Source organism: Lithobates pipiens, unplaced genomic scaffold (assembly GCF_037356315.1).
Source record: "Lithobates pipiens isolate NorthernLeopardFrog02 unplaced genomic scaffold, aLitPip1_a1.2 Scaffold_13, whole genome shotgun sequence".
Classification (NCBI taxonomy): domain Eukaryota; kingdom Metazoa; phylum Chordata; class Amphibia; order Anura; family Ranidae; genus Lithobates; species Lithobates pipiens.
In genome coordinates, this window is record NW_027507718.1 from 302,657,427 (window position 1) to 302,679,861 (window position 22,435).

The following is a 22,435-nucleotide window of genomic DNA, read 5'->3' on the forward strand; positions in this document are numbered from 1 at the left end:
AAAAGAAAAAAAACTCTGCATAGCATTACTGATTATTAATCCTTCAAATGTCCATCTGTTCACCTCTCATCATTCCTCCCCCTGCAGGGTTTATATCCAGCTAATCAAGCAGTGTTGGTAACAATCTGATAGTCCCAGAGAAGGAGTCACATTAAGAGCAGTTGTTAGCGTGCTTATATATATATCCGCCTTACCACTTTCCAGGAGAAGTTATTACCATAACAGCTTCTAGTCAATGATGATGACAAGATATGCAGCCGACCATCACCCCTCCTTTCATTCACACAGATTGCTCAGCTATCATTGCTCCTCCACTCTGTCGCTGATTATCTCATTCATAACCTTGCCGGCCTGTGCAGGGGTGGAAAGGTCCGTGTCCAGCTAATCAGGCGATATTGGTAGTACACTGATAGACAGGTAGTAGATGTCACATTAGCAGCAATCGTTAACCAGCTTATACATGTATGTACCTTACCGCTTTCAAAGAGAGGTCTTTAGAATGATAACTTCTGATCACTGATGATGACCAAATCTCCAGCGGGCCATCTCCCCTCCACTCATCCATACGGTTGCTCACCTCTCACTGCTCCTCCACTCTGTCAATGACCCTCTAATTCTTGCCTTACCGACCTATGGAGGGTAGAGAAGGTCCGTGCCGTCAAGCCTGCTCCGCTGAAAGGAGGGGGGGGCGTAAGGCTTCCTACAGAGCCACCTTCCCACCGCTGTGTCTCCGCTTCACAGGAAGCATTCTCCGCTCGCTCTCTCTCCTGGCTTGATCCGGGGCGTCCGCTCGCCTCGTGGAAGCGAACAGCTGACGGCGGGTGGGCGGGGCGGGTGGATCAGGAGGCATGGGCGGGGGCGGCGGGGGGAAAGGATGCGAGCCGACGGCCGCTACGTGTCCACGGCTCCTCCCATTCCCAAGTGAAGCCTCCCCATGTTTGTCACACTTAAGTGTTTCGGAACATCAAACCAATTTAAACAATAGTCAAGGACAACACAAGTAAACACAAAATGCAATTTGTAAATGAAGGTGTTTATTATTAAAGGTGAAAAAAAATCCAAACCATCATGGCCCTGTGTGAAAAAGTGATTGCCCTCTAAACCTAATAACTGGTTGGGCCACCCTTAGCAGCAACAACTGCAACCAAGCGTTTGCGATAACGTGCAATGAGGCTTTTACAGCGTCCTGGAGGAATTTTGGCCCACTCATCTTTGCAGAATTGTCCTAATTCAGTTGCATTAGAGGGTTTTCGAGCATGAACGGCCTTTTTAAGGTCATACCACAACATCTCAATAGGATTCAGGTCAGGACTTTGGCTAGGCCACTCCAAAGTCTTCATTTTGTTTTTCTTCAGCCATTCGGTGGTGGACTTGCTGGTGTGTTTAGGATCATTGTCCTGCTGCAGAACCCAAGTTTGTTTCAGCTTGAGTACACGAACAGATGGTCGGACATTCTCCTTCAGGATCTCTTGGTAGACAGCAGAATTCATAGTTCCTTTTATCACGGCAAGTCTTCCAGGTCCTGAAGCAGCAAAACAGCCCCAGACCATCACACGACCACCACCATATTTTACTGTTGGTATAATGTTCTTTTTATGAAATGCAGTGTTCCTTCTACGCCAGATATACTTGGACACACACCTTCCAAAGAGTTCCACTTTTGTCTCATCGGTCCACAGAATGTTGTCCCAAAAGTCTTGGGGATCATCAAGATGTGTTGTGGAGAAATTGAGACGAGCTTTGATGTTCTTTTTGCTCAGCAGTGGTTTTCTCCTTGGAACTCTGCTATGCAGGCCATTTTTGCCCAGTCTTTTCCTGATGGTGGAGGCATGAACGCTGACCTTAACTGAGGCAAGTGAGGCCTGCAGTTCCTTGGATGTTGTTGTGGGGTCTTTTGTGACCTCTTGGTTGAGTCGTCGCTGCGCTCTTGGGGTAATTTTGGGCGGCCGGCCACTCCTGGGAAGGTTCACCACTGTTCCATGTCTTCGCCATTTGTGGTTAATGGCTCTCACTGTGGTTCGCTGGATTCCCAAAGCTTTGGAAATGGCTTTATAACCCTTTCCAGACTGATAGATCTCAATTACTTTCTTTCTCAATTGTTCCTGAATTTCTTTGGGTCTCGGCATGATGTGTAGCTTTTAAGAATCTTCTGGTGGACCTTACTGTGTCAAGCAGCTCCTATTTAAGTGATGCCTTGATTGTGAACAGGTGTGGCAATAATCAGGCCTGGGTGTGGCTAGAGAAATTGAACTCAGGTGTGGACAACCACAGTTATAGTATGTTTTAACAAGGGGGGCAATCACTTTTTCACACAGGGCCATGATGGTTTGGATTTTTTTTCACCTTTAATAATAAACACCTTCATTTACAAATTGCATTTTGTGTTTACTTGTGTTGTCCTTGACTATTGTTTAAATTGGTTTGATGTTCCGAAACACTTAAGTGTGACAAACATACAAAGGAACAGGAAATGAGGAAGGAGGCAAACACTTTTTCACACCACTGTAGGTCTAATTCCATCAGAAGAGAGCATATTGTTTAAATAGGCTAGTCTTCAGATTGTTGTCTTTTGTTTTTTCCACAGAAATAATGTTATGTGGGGGGGTTGGGGAGGCCACGCAGGCAGCATTTGGGACTGCGTTCTTTTATAATGGCAGCTCTGTATTTTAAAGCCTGGTACACATGGGTGGGATATCAGCCGGTTCAACAGAAACCTGCCGAAATTTGGCCCATGAGTACATCAGCCTGCCACTCGGCCAGCTTCTGTTTAATGGGCATGCTGTAAAACCAGCATCCGATCAGCATTGGCAGCCAATGGCTGCGAGCGCCGAGCGGTGTGTTCTGCCGGGAGGCAGTCACCCTGTCAGAACACAATAGCTCAGCAGGAAGATTACTGTTAACTGTATTAACATTGCATAGTTAGTACATTGAGCTCCTCCTGAGCTCCTCAGGTTTTTTTTTTTTTGTTTGCTTTTCGCTGGGTTGAACAAAAAAAAGTTGTACCATGCTCTACTTGCTGACAGTGTGTTTTCAATCTGTGTTTTATACACTTGGCTCATTCTCAGATCCTAATTCTGGTCCAGAAAGATATTTTTTCTATGTAAAAAAAATTGAACTAAACACATTTTGTAGGCCATTAGAAGATTCAACAACCAGACAACAAAATCAGCAACCAGAACCAGCAGACCAACCTCTGGGGGATTGGATTGCTTGTATCCCAAACCAGCCTCCAAAAATTGGAAGACATGAGTCCAAAGTACAGAGATCTCCAAAATGAATAAAACCGTTCTGCTGGTAATACACAACATTTTTGACGCACCCTTAAATGTCAAACCCATTTTATGTTATCCTCCTGGGGTGTGATGTAACTGGTGTATGAATTTAAATAAATTAAAATTGAATAAGCTAGTTGGTAGTGCTGGCAATTTCCTCAAATCAAACCGCTTCAAGATCATCCCTTTGGTCATCATCTAGAAACAGAATAAGCTTTGTACATTTGCATTGGGTTGTCTTAAAGTACTGAGAACCTCTAAATCAGTAATTCTCAGCCAGGGTTCTGTGGAATCCCATGGTTCCTCCAGCTATTGCTAGGGGTTCCTTAAGCTTTTGCTGTTTGACCTCCTATTTAATGATGCCTGCATAGTTTCAGGGCCAATGTCATTTGATACAGCCAGCAGCATGGCACCAATGACCTTTTTAGCTGCCTGTAAGGGTGTCATTCTGACCACCACTGAAGGGGTTCAAACCTCCTACAGACCATTAATGTAAGGGACATATTTTTTATTGATCCCCGATGAGTTGGTTTTAGAAAGGGTTCCCTGAGACCTGCAAATTATTTTAGAGGTTCCTCTGGGATAAAAAGGTGTAGAAAGACTACTCTAGATTGTAGGTAGGTAAAAAATATGAAACAGGTTTTCCCAGAGCCTCACTGCCCATAAAAACCTCCCACTTCATGTCCGATGTCATGAATATTTTAAAAGAATCCTTTGTTAGTAATGAAATCCATTATAAGAAAAGTCCTTTCTAGGCAATAAGAGAGTCAGAGGTTGCCTGAGATTTGACAGTTGTCAACTTCCGTACCTCTCATGCTGTGTGCAAGGTAGGAAGCTTTGTGTAAAGTCAGGTAGTTGACAGATAGGCTGTCAGATTTCAGGTGACCTTTGCCCACCAGACCTAAACTAAAGAGACCAAGTTTTTAAAGGGGGAATTATACAATTTTTTGTGTTAAGCCTGTACAGTTATACTAATTAAACGGGTAAATATTTATTTCCTATATAAGCTCAGTTGTAAAATGATCTCTTAAAAAATAGCAGCAGTTTGCACCTTGTGCACCCTTTGCATCTCTAAAACATAGAATGCTTTGGTCAAGGATGAAAAACGCTGCAGTGAAAAAGTGGTTAAAGGATAACACACATTTCACAAGACTCACCTGACTTGAATGCTTATTTTTAACATCTTTCTACTACTTATTAACTGGCTAAAATTAAAACTTTTTGAAAGACAGCATGCCATCCTTTCATAGCTGAATCATTTGTCACATAGAAGTTCAAATAAGGTTTCAGTGTATAGTTTAAGCAGTTAGGATACATTTTCATGTTGCGCACTTGTTGCTCTGGGTTCATCTAGCGAGTTTTGATGGTGTGTGTACTGTTACAACTCGCCTGTCGTTGCCATTGGGCTTCTCTCGATAATTAGCTTAAAAATATGATCTGCGGTCACAATAGGGAAGATATTTGTAGCATTTCCTTTGCCTGCGGCCTGTAGCACTCTCCTTCTCCAGCTGGCCTCCTGGAATGTTTTTATTGATATTGTACCGTATCCTGTTCATTATGAATGTGCCACATTACAGGAAGTCTGTATTGCAAATATTTGTGATTCTGTTACAGAGCCTGGGGAGTGAAGGCAGGTGTTCATGCCCTTTTATAGCTCTCATGTCTTTCTCTGTAGGCACCAGATGCTACAAAGTGCACTGATCTTTTAACTGCCCATAGACAAAGAACGGTCAGATGTGCCTTGCATGATCCGACAGTCTCACCCTGTTTTCTGAGGCAGTTTTTCTCCTAAACATGAGTGCTTTAGTGACACAAATACACCTGCTTAGGGTAAAAGGGAGAGAGAGGATCACTTGCAAACAGTTCTGGCACCAGAGAAAACAGTGGTGAGTGGAAAAGGTAGTTCCCCTACCCTCATCCTTGTACCCTGATCTGTTAGAGCAGTGGTTATCAACTGTCATCACCAAAGGGCGAATATATTTTTCAGTATATATAATGCTAGACAGGACTGTCAGAGACTACAGATATACTAGATAAAATGTTGGTCATACACATGCTACAGGTTTTGGTTGGAGATGGAAAAGATGCTGCAGAAGTGAGAGTTTGGGGATATGTTACATGGGACTAGTAGAGATTACTGCTATTACTTCTTTACGTACTCCCACTACAGACTGCTGGGGTCCAATGGCTGCACAGGAAGTAACAAAGGGCCCGAGGTTCGCCACCACAAAGGCTAAGTTTACCTTTTGCACCATGTTACATGTTACGCCAGCACTTGTGGGTGTAACATGTAACATGGTGCAAATGCCAGTCCCCGCCTACCCCGTGACAGCAATGTCAGTTATACATTTTGAGTGACTAAACCTCAAGTCCCATGGTACGTGCTAACCAGTGCACATTGTCTCTTCCTTCAGTTCTGTCACTGAAAGTCCTATAGAGGTACAGGCAGAGAGTTCGAGAAAGGGTATATAGGCCTGACACTGCACCCACAATCTATACTTTTCATAGCTCCTGTAAAAATAATAATTGCATAAATCATTTTTTCTGCAAAATATTTGCATTTATTATTTTTTTTTAAAGGTGAACTTAGTCTTTAATTTTTGGACAACAGGTTCCGCAGTTATATCTCAATTATAATGATACCTGGAACACTGGTGTTCTTATATAGGCCTTTTAGTGTAGGTACATTTTGTAATAGCATAGTAAAGCTTTATTTAAAATAAAAGGTATCCGCATTCCTAATTTATACCACAAATAAAAAAGGTTTTTATTCCTCATTTTAGGATAGCGAGTTTAGTATGTAGATCATTTCTTTTTGGTTTCTTTTAGCCAAAGTCAGCATTTTCTGCTTATTATAACATTCGATTATTATGTTGTTTTCTTTTTTTTCTTCTTAATATTGATTCCGATAGCAGTTTTAGTAAGCCTTTTGGCTTTGTTTACAGGCTTGAATGCTCTGCGGAGAAAATTGGGAGAACTAAATAACCCATCAGACGATCAAGTGGCTGGCTTGGTGGTAATCACTCTGAATGATTTCCTGCAGGCGATGAGTGATGTCAGGCCAAGTGCAATGAGAGAGGTTGCAGTGGATGTGCCAAAGGTAAGTCATATTTAGTACTTTCTTAAAGAGAACTAGACTGTAATCTGAATAGCCACTTTTAATTGCAATTTTGTAGGCATACATGAAATAAAAATGTACCAACTTTTAGGTAACAAATGCCACCCCTTTTAATTTAACTTATAGTGGTTCTGAAACCTAAAGTTTTTTTTACCATAATGCATTTTTCACCTATCCATTAAGGTAAAAAACCTTCTGTGGTGCAGAATCACCCCAACCCCCCTTATTCTTACCTGAGCCCGATCCATTTTAGCAATGTGCGTGAGAACATCGGCTCTCGCCTCTGTCCCCTCCTCCCTAGGCAAATGGATAGCAGCGGGAGCCATTGACTTCCACTGCTGTCAATCAAATGCTTTGACGAACGAGTGGGGGACAGGGCTGAGCCACCCATTCTGTGTGGCTCAGACAGCTCTGGAGCCAGCACACACGGACGCCCCCATGGGGGCACTTGCCGAAGACGATGAGCCTGGAGCGCCGATAGCGTACCAGAGAAGAAGAGGATCAGGCTGCTCTGTGCAAAACCATTGCACAGAGCAGGGACGTAGAACATGTTTAATGTTTCATTTTTTTTACATTAAAGCGGAGTTCCGCCTGTAAAAAAAAAAAGGGAAAGGTCAGCAGCTAAAAAGACTGCAGCTGCTGACTTTTAATATAAGGACACTTACCTGTCCATGGCGCCCGTGGTGTCCTCACCCGAAGCTGACCTGTCCCTTGGCTTCAGGTGCAGGTGCCGGCATCTTCAGTAAGGGAAACAGCCTGCTTCCTACTAGGCTTTTGTGAAGCGGGCTGCACATTGTGAATGGTCCCTGCTGTCTTCTGGGACCTTTGTGTCTCCCAGAAGACAGTGCAGGGGGGAGGGGCCCAACATGACGTAGTTCGGCGCAAAATCTGCCACGCTCTTTCGCCGGAAGCGGAAGTAAATACCTGTATTTGACAGGTATCTGCTCCCCCTTGAAAGGTGTTAAATGGGACACCGGAGGGGGGAAAAACGAAATCAGCGGAACTTCAATTTCTGGGTGGAACTCTGCTTTAAGCTTTTAAAATTGCTTTCATTTTCTGAGCTTCATTCTTTAGCTGGTGTGTGTGGTGTGTATGCTGGTTATCAAAAGTCACCTGAAGTTTGAGCCCATGTGCAAGGCTTTATTTGTATTTTTAATATATTCACCCTCTCAGTGCTACATTGCTACCCTTGTAAATCTAAGTTACTGTGGACCCACTTATTAAGTTAAGAGGGTCATGGAGGTCTGGTGAGTGCACAATTTGATTGTGAGCACCAAGAGAACATGCATTTTTTGTTTTGGTAAGGAGGTGTTTTGTAGTCCACCACACGCGGTTTGCTGGAGCATATATTGAGACGTGGATGAAGAAGCACTGGACTTTATAGAAACATTCATTTGTGGTATATACATTATGAAAGTATAAGGGACACACTGTATAGACTTTGAATTTACTTTATGGTTTTTCGCTGGATACTTACCATGTTAAAAGAGTTATTTTGACATGTTTTACAAAATTACAATATTTATGTACACCCCTCACATTTATGTAATAGTTTTATTATATCTTTTAATGTGACGACACTGCTACAATGTAAATTAGTGAGTGTACAGCTTGTATAACAGTCTAAATTTGCTGTCCTCTCAAAATAACTCAAAACACATAAATGTCTAAACAACTGGCAACAAAATTGAGTACACCCCTAAGTGAAAATGTCCAAATTGGGCCAATTAGCCATTTTCTCTCCCCGGTGTCATGCGACTTGTTAGTGTTACAAGGTCTCAGGTGTGAATGGGGGGCAGGTGTGTTAAATTTGGTGTTATCGCTCTCACTCTCTCATTCTGGTCACTGGAAGTTCAACATGGCACCTCATGGCAAAGAACTATGAGAATCTGAAAATAAAAGAATTGTTGCTCTGCATAAAGATGGCCTAGGCTATAAGAAGATTTCCAAGACCCTGAAACTGAACTGCAGCACGGTGGTCAAGACCATACAGCGGTTTAACAGGACAGGTTGCACTCAGAACAGGCTTCGCCATCGTGAACCAAAAAAGTTGAGTGCACATGCTCAGCATCATATCCAGAGGTTGTCTTTGGGAAATAGACATATGAGTGCTGCCAGCATTGCTGCAGAGGTTGAAGTGAGGGGTCAGCCTGTCAGTGCTCAGACCATACCCCACAAACTGCATCAAATTGGTCTACATGGCTGTCATCCCAGAAGGAAGCCTCTTCTAAAGATGATGCAAAAGAAAGCCCGCAAACAGTTTGCTGAAGACAAGCAGACTAAAGACATGGATTACTGGAACCATGCCCTGTGGTCTGATGAAACCAAGATAAACTTATTTGGTTCAGATGGTGTCAAGTGTGTGTACTCCTCAACTGGTTGCCAGCACAAAGACAAGTGTGTCTTGCCTACAGTCAAGCATGGTGGTGGAAGTGTCATGGTCTGGGGCTTCATGAGTGCTGCCGGCACTGAGGAGCTACAGTTCATTGAGAGAACCATGAATGCCAATATATACTGTGACATACCGAAGCAGAGCATTAACCCCTCCATTCGGAGACCGGGCACAGGGCAGTATTCCAACATAACGACCCCAAACAGACCTCCAAGACGACCACTGCCTTGCTAAAGAGGCTGAGGGTAAAGGTGAGTGACTGCTCAAGCATGTCTCCAGACCTAAACCCCATTGAGCATCTGTGGGGCATCCTCAAATGGAAGGTGGAGGAGTGCAAGGTCTCTAACATCCACCAGCTCCTTGATGTGTCATGGAGGAGTGGAAGAGGACTCCAGTGGCAACCTCTAAAGCTCTGGTGAACTCCATGCGCAAAAGGGTTAAGGCAGTGCTGGAAAATAATGGTGACCACACAAAATATTGACACTTTGGGCCCAATTTGGAAATTTTCACTTAGGTGTGTACTCACTTTTGTTGCCAGCGGTTTAGACATTAATGGCTGTGTGTTGAATTATTTTGAGGGGACTGCAAATTGACACTGTTATACAAGCTGTACACTCAATACATTACATTGCAGCAAAGTGTAATTTCTTCAGTGTTGTTACATGAAAAGATATAATAAAACAATTACAAAAATGTGAGGGGTGTACTCACTTTTGTGAGATACTGTATATAAGGGGAGAGCAGCACTTTATTGTATTCATCACAAAATAACTATTATCCACTTAGGGGGTTATATGGTTCACAGTGCTAGCAGCCTTCAAGGGATAGGGACACTACAGTAGTAAGAGGGATTGGACGAACCTACAGATGTGGACATCCCAAAAAAGAAAGTGGCTACTAAGGCAGAAAAAAGGCAATACTATAGTCTGAGATAAGCATACAAAAATATGTTTATTGATATTAAATATCCAAATGGGAATAAATAAAATCAACTGTAGATAATTAATATGCACACTGGTTTACGATTTGTTGAGTTCCACACTGAAAATAGAGGTGTGGAACTAACACAATGGACAAACAAACAAAATGGGGAAAACAAACAACACCATAACAAGGTCTGGACGCCAATTACCTAGAGGCGATTCAGTTTGCATTGTGCGCTATACAAGTATTTCATTCATTCATTCATTCAATTATGCATACACTCAGAGACCCCCGTCCAAGACGAAGCTATGCCACCTGCCTGTGCGAAATGCGTTGACATCATTACGGTCATGTGACGCTGATCACATGATCCCCCTCTCACCAGGCATATGAGGAGCGTAAGCCTGCTCTCCAGCCGGAAATATCCACGGATCCACCGGTAATCTCCTTGGAATCATCGCGGCATACTCCACACCTTCTGCATTACCAGCATACCTGCGTTGAGCATGAAGCAGCACTGTCTCCTCAAGGGGCCAGGAATGGCCTGAGACAAACAGCGAGGTACTCGCGTATGGTGGCGCTGGAAAACTGAACTTTCTTATCCTAACCGGCATTGTGGATGTGGTAATGTAGGACTTTGTCCATGCTTTTCAATACATCTGCGGAATTAATTCCCTGCAACAATTGAACTGCTCATTACGATTAACTGACATGCCACTTATTGCTTTATTGTGATCCTATGTCACTGTGACTGGACTCAGGGAATACATGTCACAGAACATGTGTATGGCACTCTTTATTATTGCAGTAATTACATGAAAAACTTTCCCTGGATGAACTGTGCATTTGTAGGCACCCACTTGAAATTGATTACAGCATGCTTTCTATGAACTAACAGCCTGTTTAAGGCATATGAAGGGATGTCTATTATGCACCATACCCTTACATGACTATGGATCACATTAAAAGCTCTTCGGGCTTAATGTGTTTGGACATTAACAATCATATTAACAGCAGTTTACCTCACGGAAGCCTCTGGTGTGATAGTTGCCATTTTTTTCACATTATTTTCATTGCTTTCCAGTTGCATTACCCAGAAGTGCCACTATTTTAGCAGCACTATGTATTAGACTGCTGCTTGAGATCCTCCACTGCCAACCACAGTCATTGCCAGTTTTTCATCTAGCAGTTAGCAGGCCTACAATACATAGAGTATTTTGCTCTCCCTTAGCCTCACAGTCTGTCTTAATAGGATTTTTGATGGTTGCAATTTTTGCTCCATCACTCATGTGGTTATTTCCACTGGCGGTCTCTGAATTTATGATTAATCGGCGTTCGGACCTTGTTATGGTTTTGTTTGTTTTTCCCATTTTGTTTGTTTGTCCATTGTGTTAGTTCCACACCTCTATTTTCAGTGTGGAACTCAACAAATCATAAACCAGTGTGCATATTAATTATCTACAGTTAACTTTATTACCATTTGCATATTTAATATTAATAAACACATATTTTTGTATGCTTATCTCAGACTATAGTATTGCCTTTTTTCTGCCTTAGTTACAGCTTTCTTGTTCGGGATGTCCACATCTGTATGTTGGGCTAGGGCAGCAACACCCTCCATGGGTGAACGGCACCTAATCTGTACGGATTTAATTATATGGGAGAGGTGCCATTCATGGATCCGTCATGCTTTTGTTTTTACACTACAGTAGTTACACAAGCACAGGGTATTTGTAGTTTTTCAGGTAATTTTTGGACCTCACTTTTCCTGAATCAAGGGTTAGGAATTATCCTACGGCTCGGCTGTTGACCAGTTGTTTTTTTCCATGGGAATGTTCTATCTGTCTAAGCTTCCTTTTCTTCAAGAGTCAAGAATTAGGGTAGGCAAGGTTTTAGCACTTCCTACAGTTTTCTAAAATACATTTTTGATATCGGACATAGTATGTCTTTTTTTTACTTGTGCTTGGCCCTGTAAACATTATGTTTTGTTGAGCACCTTCGTTGTTGGTCTAGTTTTTTTTCTCCTGTTGCTGTTTCACATGTTTTGGGTTGGTTGTTCCTCTATTTGCTGATTGAGACCCTTGGCTACTCCTTGTAGCACTTACTTTTCCTTAGTGAAGTTTATCTGCCCTGATTTGGAGCACCAGGTTGATCCCTTTTGCCCTCTCCTTGATTATGGCATTTTCTAAATTGATTGGCCCTTTGAACCCAGCCTCCATTCAGGCATTGATTGCTTTAGATACTCTTGTAGTATGATTTTCTTTGTTTTGGATCTCTTATGCCGCATACACACGATCGGAATTTCGGCCAGCAAAAGACCGATGAGAGCTTTTTATCGGAAAATGTGACCGTGTGTAGGCTCCATCAGAATTTAGCTGTCCAAATTTCCGCCAGCAAAAAATTGATAGCATGTTCTCAGTTTTCCCGACGGAAAAACTTTCTGTCGGAAATTCCGATCGTGTGTATGCAATTCTGACACGCAAAAACTCACGCATGCTCAGATTCATCTACAAGATGGAAGCTATTGGCTATTGAACTTCCTTTTTCTAGTCCCCTCGTATGCGTTGTATGTCACCGCATTCTTGACGGTCGGAATTTGGTGTGACCGTGTGTATGCAAGACAGCTTGAGCGAAATCAGAGCTTTTTCCGACAAGAATTCCGATCATGTGTACGCGGCATTAGAAGCTTTTGTCCACTCCTCAGTTGGACTATATTTGGAGGTCTTCATTTTCAGTGTCTTTCAGTACATGATAAAAAAGTAAAATATTTATACTTACTATATTATTTTTTTCTTCAAGTTGATTAAGGGACCAATGTCCTGTCCTCTTTGTCATGGGCTTTATGTACTGCTTGCTCACAAAACAGGCATGACATTTGGAGGCGGAGTTGTACAGTGCTGTCTTAACTTTTTTGTTTGCCATTACCCCAACTTCCTGAAGGCCATAACCCAACTGTTTAAAGCGTAACTTATGGAAAAAAAATTGAAAAATATTTATTCTGCTACGTTTGACGCGCGATGACGTGAACGGCACGTACGACGGGACTAGAAAACGACGTCCTATACACTGCAATGCAACCTTCGGCGTGTAAATCCTTTCTGAGTATGCGCGGAACTTAGTTTGACGAACAAGCCTACACACGAGCGGACTGTCCGCTCAAACCAAGTTTCAGCGGACAGTTTTACGGAAATTCCGAAAAACTTTGTTCGTCAGACTGTCCGCTGAAACTGTCCGCTGAAGCCCACACACGAGCGGACTGTCCGCTGAAACACTGTTCAGCGGACAAAGTTGGGCGAACAGTCCGCCCGTGTGTACGCGGCCTAAGTGACACTTTTTGGTGACCAGTGACCTTAATACAGTGATCAGTGCTAAAAATATGCACTGTCACTGTACTAATGACAATAGCTGGGAAGGGGTTAACATCAGGGGTGATCAAGGGTTTTAACTGTGTGCCTAACCTGTGCTTGTGTGCACTTTGTGAGGTGCTTGTACTATGGGAAGGCAGAGATCCGTGTTCCTGCAGGAACACAGGATCACAACCTTCCCTTCTCACAGAAAGGTGTTCTGCCTTGTTTACATAGGCACACCGCCATTCTGCCTGTGTCCTGAATGATCGGCGGATCCCGGTGGAGATCACATCCAGCGGACAAGCTGATTGGCTCCCGCTGTGGCCAATCACATTGGAAGAGGGTCACCAGTGGCGTGCATGTACTCCCCAGACCCGGATGTGGGGATTGGCTGGCTTGAAACTTTAAATTTTTTTTAAATTTTTATTAATTATTTTATTTAAAACTTTTTTTTTTTTTTTTACACTGTCTCTTTATTTTTTTATTTTTTTAATCAACTGTATTGCTATCACAGGGGATGAACAAAATCCCTTGTGATAGCATGGGCAGTGACAGATACACTTTACTGAGAGGTCTGGGATCTATTGGACCCCGGATTTCTCCTTTGTCCCCAAAAACCAAGATCAGTTTGATCAGATGTTTTACAAGCCAGTTTCTTAATTGGTTTGGTTCCTTCCGTGGCCTATAGAAGGGATCAGGCGACTGTAGAGCTGCTCAGATTACTTCCACAAGAAAGCCCATCCAAGGTAAGTTACTCAAGGGGTAAAGGTTCACATATACTTTAAACCCCCCCACCCTGCATTGGTGCTCAATGATTGGCAGTGAAAATACAAACCAAACCCCCCCCCCCCCCCCCGCTTTGATGGTCATGACAGTAAATGTTAACCCCCTATCCCCCTTACCTGCATTGGTGGTGTAAGGGCTTTAAAGACATCGCCACTCGCTTTTCCTTTGTTTAACCTCCCTGGCAGTATTCCCGAGTCTGGCTTGGGGTGAGATTTCAGTACCATAAGCGGTATGCCCGAGCCGCTGTGATCAGTAAGCCGCCACGTCTCGCTCGATCTGTGACAGCACCGGGCTCCATTCCCTGCGAGCGTTGCGACGCACTGGGATGTAGTTCGGCGCCAAATTCAAAAAGTAAAAAAGACAGTATAGATACAGTATACTGTAATCTTACAGATTACAGTACTGTATCAAATAATTACACATCCCCTTTGTCCCTAGTGGTTTGTCCAGTGTCCTGCATGAAGTTTTATATTATAAATACTGTCCATAGCAACCAAAACATGTCAGTTTACATCAATAGTGGTTATAGACCAGCTAGAAAACAGCGATAATAAATTAGAATCACTTGCAGAATTGAGCGATAGTGATTTGTGGGGAAATTCGTCATCAAACACTAAAAGTAATGACAGCGACAATTCTGCAACTCAACATATTTTAGTGTTTTTGATTTGATTACATTATTGAATAATTGTTATTATTATTATATTATTATTTGTTATAATTATTTATAGTTATATATATATATTATATTATATTATATTATAATTTATGATTTCATATTTCTAATTTTATCATACCTGGGATATCTATTAGACTCTTGTTTGTCTGGATTTAAGTGAATTATTTCTAAGAATTACAGACCTACAATATAAAACACTAAATTTCCATGCAAAATAATGGAACCGCTTTCAGCACCTAAAATCTGAAATAATCATACCGCCAGGGAGGTTAAGGGCTGGTTTTGCCCATTTTTAAAAATAAAGTTAAATATAGTAGATTCCCTTGCAGGGGTATTCAGCATTCCAATTCTGCTACAGAAATAAACAACATTCAGCCCACTTGGCTAATAACCGCAGCTCTCCTGCTCAGGCCTTGTGCTTTATGCCTTGGTCTGTCTTCCACAGATCGGACTCTCAGCAACTCTGTGCTTATCGCTAGCAGCCTCATGCTGCAATGGCTTCCACCTCTCATCTAGGTGAAGCCCTCCTGACTCCTGGGCCAGACTTCCTATCTGCCGGGGGTGGAGCCGTCTCCAACTGGGAGCCTAGAGCCTTGGTCTGGTTATTACTTAAAGCCCAGAACACAGCTGACCAATTAGTGTACTGGCTGTTCACTAGACCTGGAACCTGGCAGGGTACCGCCCTGCTACAGTGGTCAAGGCAGTGTAAGTTACCCTGCCCTGCACTGGTGGTCATGGGAATGACAAATAACCTCCACCCATTAAATAAATAATAAAACAAAAGCAATTATGTCATATAAATATGTTTACACTATCACTTGCCTTAGCGCACATGTATAAATAAAAATTGTAATACGAGTAGTGGCTACTAATGTATTTCACATAAAACCATACAATGTGCTTTGTCTACCAAAATAGAAAAAGCTTTAGCAGTGCTGCAATAATAAATCTCAAACACAAAGTTGTATGATTTCTTTCATCCGAGTGAGGCCAAAAAGTTAATTTCAACTCTCATATATGGCAGGAAACGATCATAGTTGCTTCAAAGATACCATCACCACACCTCGAGGGGGTTCCACTACCTATAGATACTACACTCACTAGATCTAAGTATAAATCACGCATTAGAATCAACCACTTTGTCCAGCTGAAATCCTCAGCTGCAACTGGTATCCACTACACTTTAAGCATAGGGAACCTCTCCCACAAGAGTTCGTAGAGTACACAGCAACAATCTGTCTCATTGCGCAATTCTGTAAGTTTATTGATCCAACGATTCCCCCTCAAGTAATGAACTTACAATGTTAATATTCTTTAAAAGCATATAAAAAAGCATGTAACACTTTGGATCATTGCTCAGTCTGAGTGTGTGGCTCTCAACACTCGTAGGGTGACTTCTCGTGGTAATCCAGGGTTGAATGACACTCTCATTGACTGACACTGTAGACCCTAAAGCTTATCATCATAGACTTCATCAGATTGGCCCTCTGATGAAGTCTGTGACGATACACGTTAGGGCGTGACCACGCGGCTACAGTTTGGTCAACAGTTATAAATAGGTAATTCTATATTAGTAAAGCCTAGTACACACAATAAAATTATCGGATGAATGATCGTCCATTTATTTTTGCATGCTGGTCTCCATTTCGAATGCGAATAGGTTACTAAAGTATGACCTAAAAAAAATTCAGAAGTGTTGTAATGTAATTGTATTGTATTTTTGGACGAAAGCTGTACTGATTAAACGAAAATTGCACTATCTGGTATCATACAAGAAATTTTTTTGTGTTTGTCCCTTTGTAAAATTTCAGATGACAGCTGTGTAGTAATGATCAGATTATCGTATGATCGCTTAGAATGTTGAATTTTTTTGTACGCTTTTCTCATTGTGTTTTTTATTTGCGCTCACTAACTCTCGGGGCTATTTAAAAGGTGAGATAACCGAATGCCTGGATGAAAATTAGAGCAACTTAGCAAGCAGAATATGCCTTTTGTCAGCAAATTCATGTTTGATTGGAGTGTTTCTTTAAAACATTGTATATAGTGTGATGATTGCTGTCCATGGGTACACATATTTAAAAATCACTTGGCTCTTTGCTGAGTTGTGTGTTGCAATCTGGAAAGACAGTGATATAACCACCATATGTAGACCACTGCTATCAGTCTGTAGTTTTTACAAAAGGGAAAAATAATTTCCTCCTCTGGAATAAATTCTCCTTTCCTGTATAGTTTCAGATTCCAGTAATTGGACGCCGCAAACTTAAACCACTTGGCTTTCCAACCTACACATCTGGAGATGCTGTTGCATGTCTAGTCATTTCTGAGCAATTAATCCATGTAGACTTTTCTCCCGTAAACTCCTGTTCAGGAAAGACTTTTAAAGCTAGTTAAATAAGCAGGTGATCCCTATGTGTTGCCGTTTGGTAAAAGTAGGATTAGGTTTCCTTTGTGGAAGTGTGTGTGCTATTCTGTTTGACACATGAAACACCCAGTCTAAAAATACCACACGAGATCACATATGGTCTCAAAGTTTGACATTACCGGAGCTGTGTGCTCGTTACAGGTCCACAGTTGGTCTTGTATTGGTTATATACCAGATACATAGCATCAGGGGAAATCAATCTCAGTGTAAAGTCTTCATGGTTAAGAGTTGTAAGATTAGAAGAAGGAGCATGTGGACAATTATTGCACATCTGCACAAGCTTTTAAAAGAACTCTATGATTATTTTGCCTTTGTTGATCATCTGTTTTCATTGCTCTGCTCCATAGATTTTTTAAAGGATATTACTTAATATGTTGGAGCTCTATGTATAAAAAGACAAAACAAAGTAGAGATTAGTTAAAAAGGGTCAACCACATATAACATAATCATCTAATGCATTTGAATCCTGGTCTATAGCAAATTAGCTACCCAGCAGCCTTCGACATTAATGCTTCACTTGCTGCGCATACATGATGGTGGTGGGGGGGGGTCCTGTGTAGGCATGTGATTCTGATTAATTGCTTAACTATTTTGACTGATCTTAGTATGCTGCCAGTCAGTCCGATTTTTTCTCATTTGCGAACTGTTAATTAACACCTATGTTTCAGCTGTTCTCTTGCACTTTAATCAGTATAAACGTAGAGAACTAGTCAATAGTGTGCATCTGTGATAATCATAATCTCTATTCTACTTAAATTATTTTAACAGTGCAGCCTTAGCTATCAAGGATTACTTGATTTTTTGTAAAGTGTTCATGTTTCCTTCTCAGAGTAGGAGTGGCAGAGCAGGGTGGCAAAATGTCATAACACATGTGCCATAAAAGATTATGTGAAACAACATTTGTTAATGTTGAGCTTACGTTAAAAAAAAAAAAATGCAAGCAAGAAGGCTTTTCATTACAAATGTAGCGCTGACCCCACATTTCCAGGGGCCTGGTGGTGACCCCCCCAGACACAGGGAGGGCCGACATTCCTCCTCAGGGTGCAGGTTTCTAGGCATTGTGGGTGATGTACAAAGGTAGAAAGATGGGCGCCTGTCACTTATAACAAAGAGAAGTTTATTTCTCACAACAAGCAAAATGTGGGAGAGAGGAGTAAGGCACAGGACCCCCTTAGTCAACATTAGTAATGATCAGCAGACAGGCAGACGCCTTAGACAAAAAGATAAGGCAGACAGCGGTACAGGAAAAGAGCTGTTAAGCTGAACCAGCACTTTGTAGAATAGTCTCCTATAGTAATTGAACTTTACTCACAGCATCATACGTAGTTTCCTTTGAATGAGTTCTCTATTGAAGTACATATCCAAGAATTTACAGTCTGGCAAGATCTTCCTTTGTCACTGTCAGAAACTGCTCTGCGGTAAGTGACATGTTCATCCCTTCCAGCAAGCATGGACAGTAGGATTGCACCAATACCACTTTTTTAAGACTCAGTACAGTAACAATACTTTTTTTCAAGTACTCGCCGATACCGATACCTTTTTTAATGTCATGTGACAGTGGCACTAATATGCAACACTGATAGGCACTGATTGGTGGCACTGATGTCAGTAGATTTTTTATTTTTATTGTTACCGTATATACTCGAGTATAAGCCGAGATTTTCAGCCTCTTTTTTGAGGCTGAAAGTGCCCCCCTCGGCTTATACTCGAGTCATCGCCGTCTGCCTGCCCGATCAGCGCGTTGAGCAGACAGACGGCGGCCATTCTACTATTCAAAAGCCGCGCCTCCGTCTGTGATAGGCGGAACACTCAATTTCCCAGCAGTCAGTGGTCCGCCTATCACGGACATCCGCTCATCCTCATACTACGGACGAGGATGAGAGGATGTCCGTGATAGGCGGAACACAGACTGCTGGGAAATTGAGTGTTCCGCCTATCACAGACGGAGGCGCGGCTTTTGAACAGTGGAATGGCCGCCGAGGCGCCGACGAGCGGCGATCCTGGCATGGCAGAAGGACGGAGGCTCGGGACGGGACGGAGGCTCGGGACGGGACGGAGGCTCGGGACACAGGTAGGCTGGACACACAAGGCTGCACGGACACACACACAGGGATGGATGGACACACACACAGGCATGTATGGACACACACACAGGCATGGATGGACACACACACAGGCATGGATGGACACACACACAGGCATGGATGGATGGACACACACACAGGGATGGATGGACACACACACAGGGATGGATGGACACACACACAGGGATGGATGGACACACACACAGGGATGGACGGACACACACACAGGGATGGACGGACACACAGGGATGGACGGACACACAGGGATGGACAGGCATGTCTCACCCTCGGCTTATACACGAGTCAATAAGTTTCCCAGTTTTTTTGGGGTAAATTGGGGGCCTCGGCTTATATTCGGGTCGGCCTATACTCGAGTATATACGGTATTTTATTTTTTACAATTCATGTTTTTAAATTGACATCTTCCCTTTGAGACAGGGAAAGGGACTGATGACACAGATACTCAGTCCCTTTCCCTGAAGATAAATGGACAGGAAACAGAGGCTCCTGTTTATTCATAAACTGAAGCATCGTAAACACTGTTTACAATGCTCAGTTATGAATGGACAGTCAGTGATCACTAACTCTGCTCATTCATAAAAGGAAGGAGCCGGTAAATTTCATATTTACCGGCTTCTTCCTCTGCTCTCCATCCTGACAGATCTTCGACGGGGGGCAACAGAGGAGGACAGGGAGGATCCGGGGAGCACAGAGGTGGACCCAGAGTATGATATAGAGGGGGACCCATAGGAAGATATGGAGGAGGACCCGAAGGAAGATACGGACAGGGACTGGAGGAGGACACAGAGGGAGACCGGAGGAGGACACAGAGGACCCAGGGTGTCGGAGGAGGATACAGGGGACAGTCCGGGGTGTGGCGGTGGGGGGAGCTACAATCACAAACTCCCTGTGTGGCTTTCAATAAAGCAGCTGAACGCTGCAGGAGGGAGAGGAGGAGAAGCAGCTGTCAGCTGCTTTACTGAAAGCAACACAGGGAGATCAGTGTTTGTAACTGCCCCACTACAACCAATCATCTCTGAGGCTGCCCAGGTATCGAATTAGGCACATTTTCACAAGTACAAGTACTCATGCAAATGCTCGTTAACAGTACCGATACTAGCATCTGTATCGGTGCAACCCTACTGGACAGATTATTGACTCTCAGCTTCGAGTTTAAGTAGCAGATGGGTTAATTGCCCAGGTAGCTTTACAGCCTGACACTGATCATGGTACACTCTGTGGTCCCTTTGGTTGGACAGCATAAGCTGCGGTTCCTGTATGTGTTTGCCTATTCTTCTGCATGTAGAAGGGAATATACTTAGTTTAGGAAGGACCAGAGGAGATGTTAGCTTAGTTTACAGCAGGGGTAGGCAACCTGGGGCCCTCCAACTGTTGTGAAACTACATTTCCCATGATGCATTGCAAGACAGGCAGTTATAATTACTCCCAGAGGCATGATGGGGATTGTAGTTCTGCAACAACTGGAGGACCCCAAGTTGCCTACCCCTGGTTTAAAGGAACTAAAATAGTTTCATAGTTCCATAGTAAGGTTGAATAAAGACACCAGTCCATCCAGTTCAACCTGAGTGAGTGTCTACAATTGTCCGTATCCCTGTACATTGCACACTCACATCGGTCCCTACCCTCACAGCCCACAATCCAAGGTCCCCATTCATATACTAGGGCCAATTTTGGACAGAAGCCAATTACCCTACCTGCATGTCTTTGGATTGTGGGAGGAAACAGGAGTACCCGGGAGAAACCCACACAGGCACAGGGAGAACATGCAAACTCCAGGCAGGTAGTGTCGTGGTTAGGATTCGAATCAGCGACCCTTCTTACTGCTAGGTGAGAGTGCTAACCACTACACCACTGTGCCACCTCTTAAAAAAACTAAAAAAAAATACTCAGTTTAGCAGTAAAATTACTCTGCACTTCTGTAGATCTTCATGAAATGTCAGCATCTATGGTATCATTTACTGCACTTGATGCATTCGTAGATGAAAATGAAAACCACTCATAGCAGTAAGGGTTTGAGCACTGAGTGAGTGTATGAATACATAAAAAGTTATTACTGCCCTTTCCCCTAATCCCAGTCCTTTTCTGCTCAAAATCTCCCATTTGATGACATTTGTGTAAAACTGTGGCCGTTATGTTTAAGTGAGCCTTTTGTTTTAGTATGTCCAGAATAAGCACACTAAAGTATTTACATTTAATCTGAACACACAGTAAAAGCACTTTGAAAAAGCCCTTATAGACTTCTCTAGATAAAAGCATTGTGGAGGAATTAGTCTTCAAATTTCAAAACAGAAACACTGAAATCTTTGTTTCCTATTACTTTTTTTGCACCAGAACCTTGACAGCCTCACAGCCATCTAATCTAAATACACAGCAGGTATTTCTAAACATGATTTTAGAGTCCTTGTTATGATTTTTGTAACTGTAAAATGAATGAATTATTGTACATTACAAACTGCCAAAGAGGTGAGAAATGGCTTGTTTTAAAGCCTTTTTACTGCTTGTTAAAAATATGTAAATAATCAAGTGTCCATGATTTGAGCACAGATGCACTTTAAGTTCAAGTATCAGAATTGCTCCACCAAAACCAGGTTGGGGGAGCGGTAATATATTCAGGTTTCGTAAATCTTTTAGTACATCTACCACGAAAGAGGAATGATACATTATTTCAGCTAATTCATTTTTGTGATGTTAATTTTTGTTACCTTTTATCTTCACTTCTAGGTATCATGGTCTGACATTGGAGGGCTAGAAAATGTTAAGCTTAAGTTAAAGCAAGCAGTAGAGTGGCCTCTTAAGCATCCTGAATCTTTTATTCGTATGGGGATACAGCCACCAAAAGGCATCTTACTCTATGGTCCTCCAGGCTGCTCCAAAACCATGATTGCAAAAGCATTAGCAAATGAAAGCGGCTTGAATTTCTTGACAGTAAAGGTAAGGGCTATGTACAGTTCTTCATGTTAGTAATGTTTATTTTTCATATTGCCAGTAGCCTGGCTTAATCAGGGGTATAAAGGTGGTGGTCCATAAGCCAGGTGCCAGTCTTCAGGAGCTTAGTTATGGCCTCAATTTTCTTTGAAAGTTACATAGACCATCTAGTTTAACCAGTAGAAACAAAAACAAATCGAAAACCTCCATGTACAAAATCCTATACCCACTGTTGATCCGGAAAAAGACATAGAAGAAATCTTGACATGAGTGCTTGTTTAAGTTTGTCTTTATATTACATGGTTTAAATAAATCTAAAGGCAATTGTGCAAAAACTCTGCAATTTGATTGTATAGTGTATGATAATCTTTACATAAATTGTATCTCCCTGTTTCCTAAATTAAGGATTAATGTTAGAGACTGTGTATTAAAAGGAGATCTTTAATGAGAAGGACAAACAATAAT

At 42.4% G+C, this 22,435-nt stretch overlaps 1 protein-coding gene across 2 annotated transcripts in view; it reads left to right on the forward strand.

The window, feature by feature from the left end:
* Positions 1-22,435, forward strand: part of AFG2A (AAA ATPase AFG2A) — a 595,306-nt gene that overhangs the window by 122,500 nt on the left and 450,371 nt on the right. For both annotated transcript variants that reach the window (XM_077476871.1, XM_077476870.1), the window contains exons 10-11: positions 6,218-6,372; positions 21,767-21,976. In XM_077476871.1, the coding sequence (XP_077332997.1) occupies positions 6,218-6,372; positions 21,767-21,976 (365 nt within the window). The remainder of the gene's footprint in view (positions 1-6,217; positions 6,373-21,766; positions 21,977-22,435) is intronic.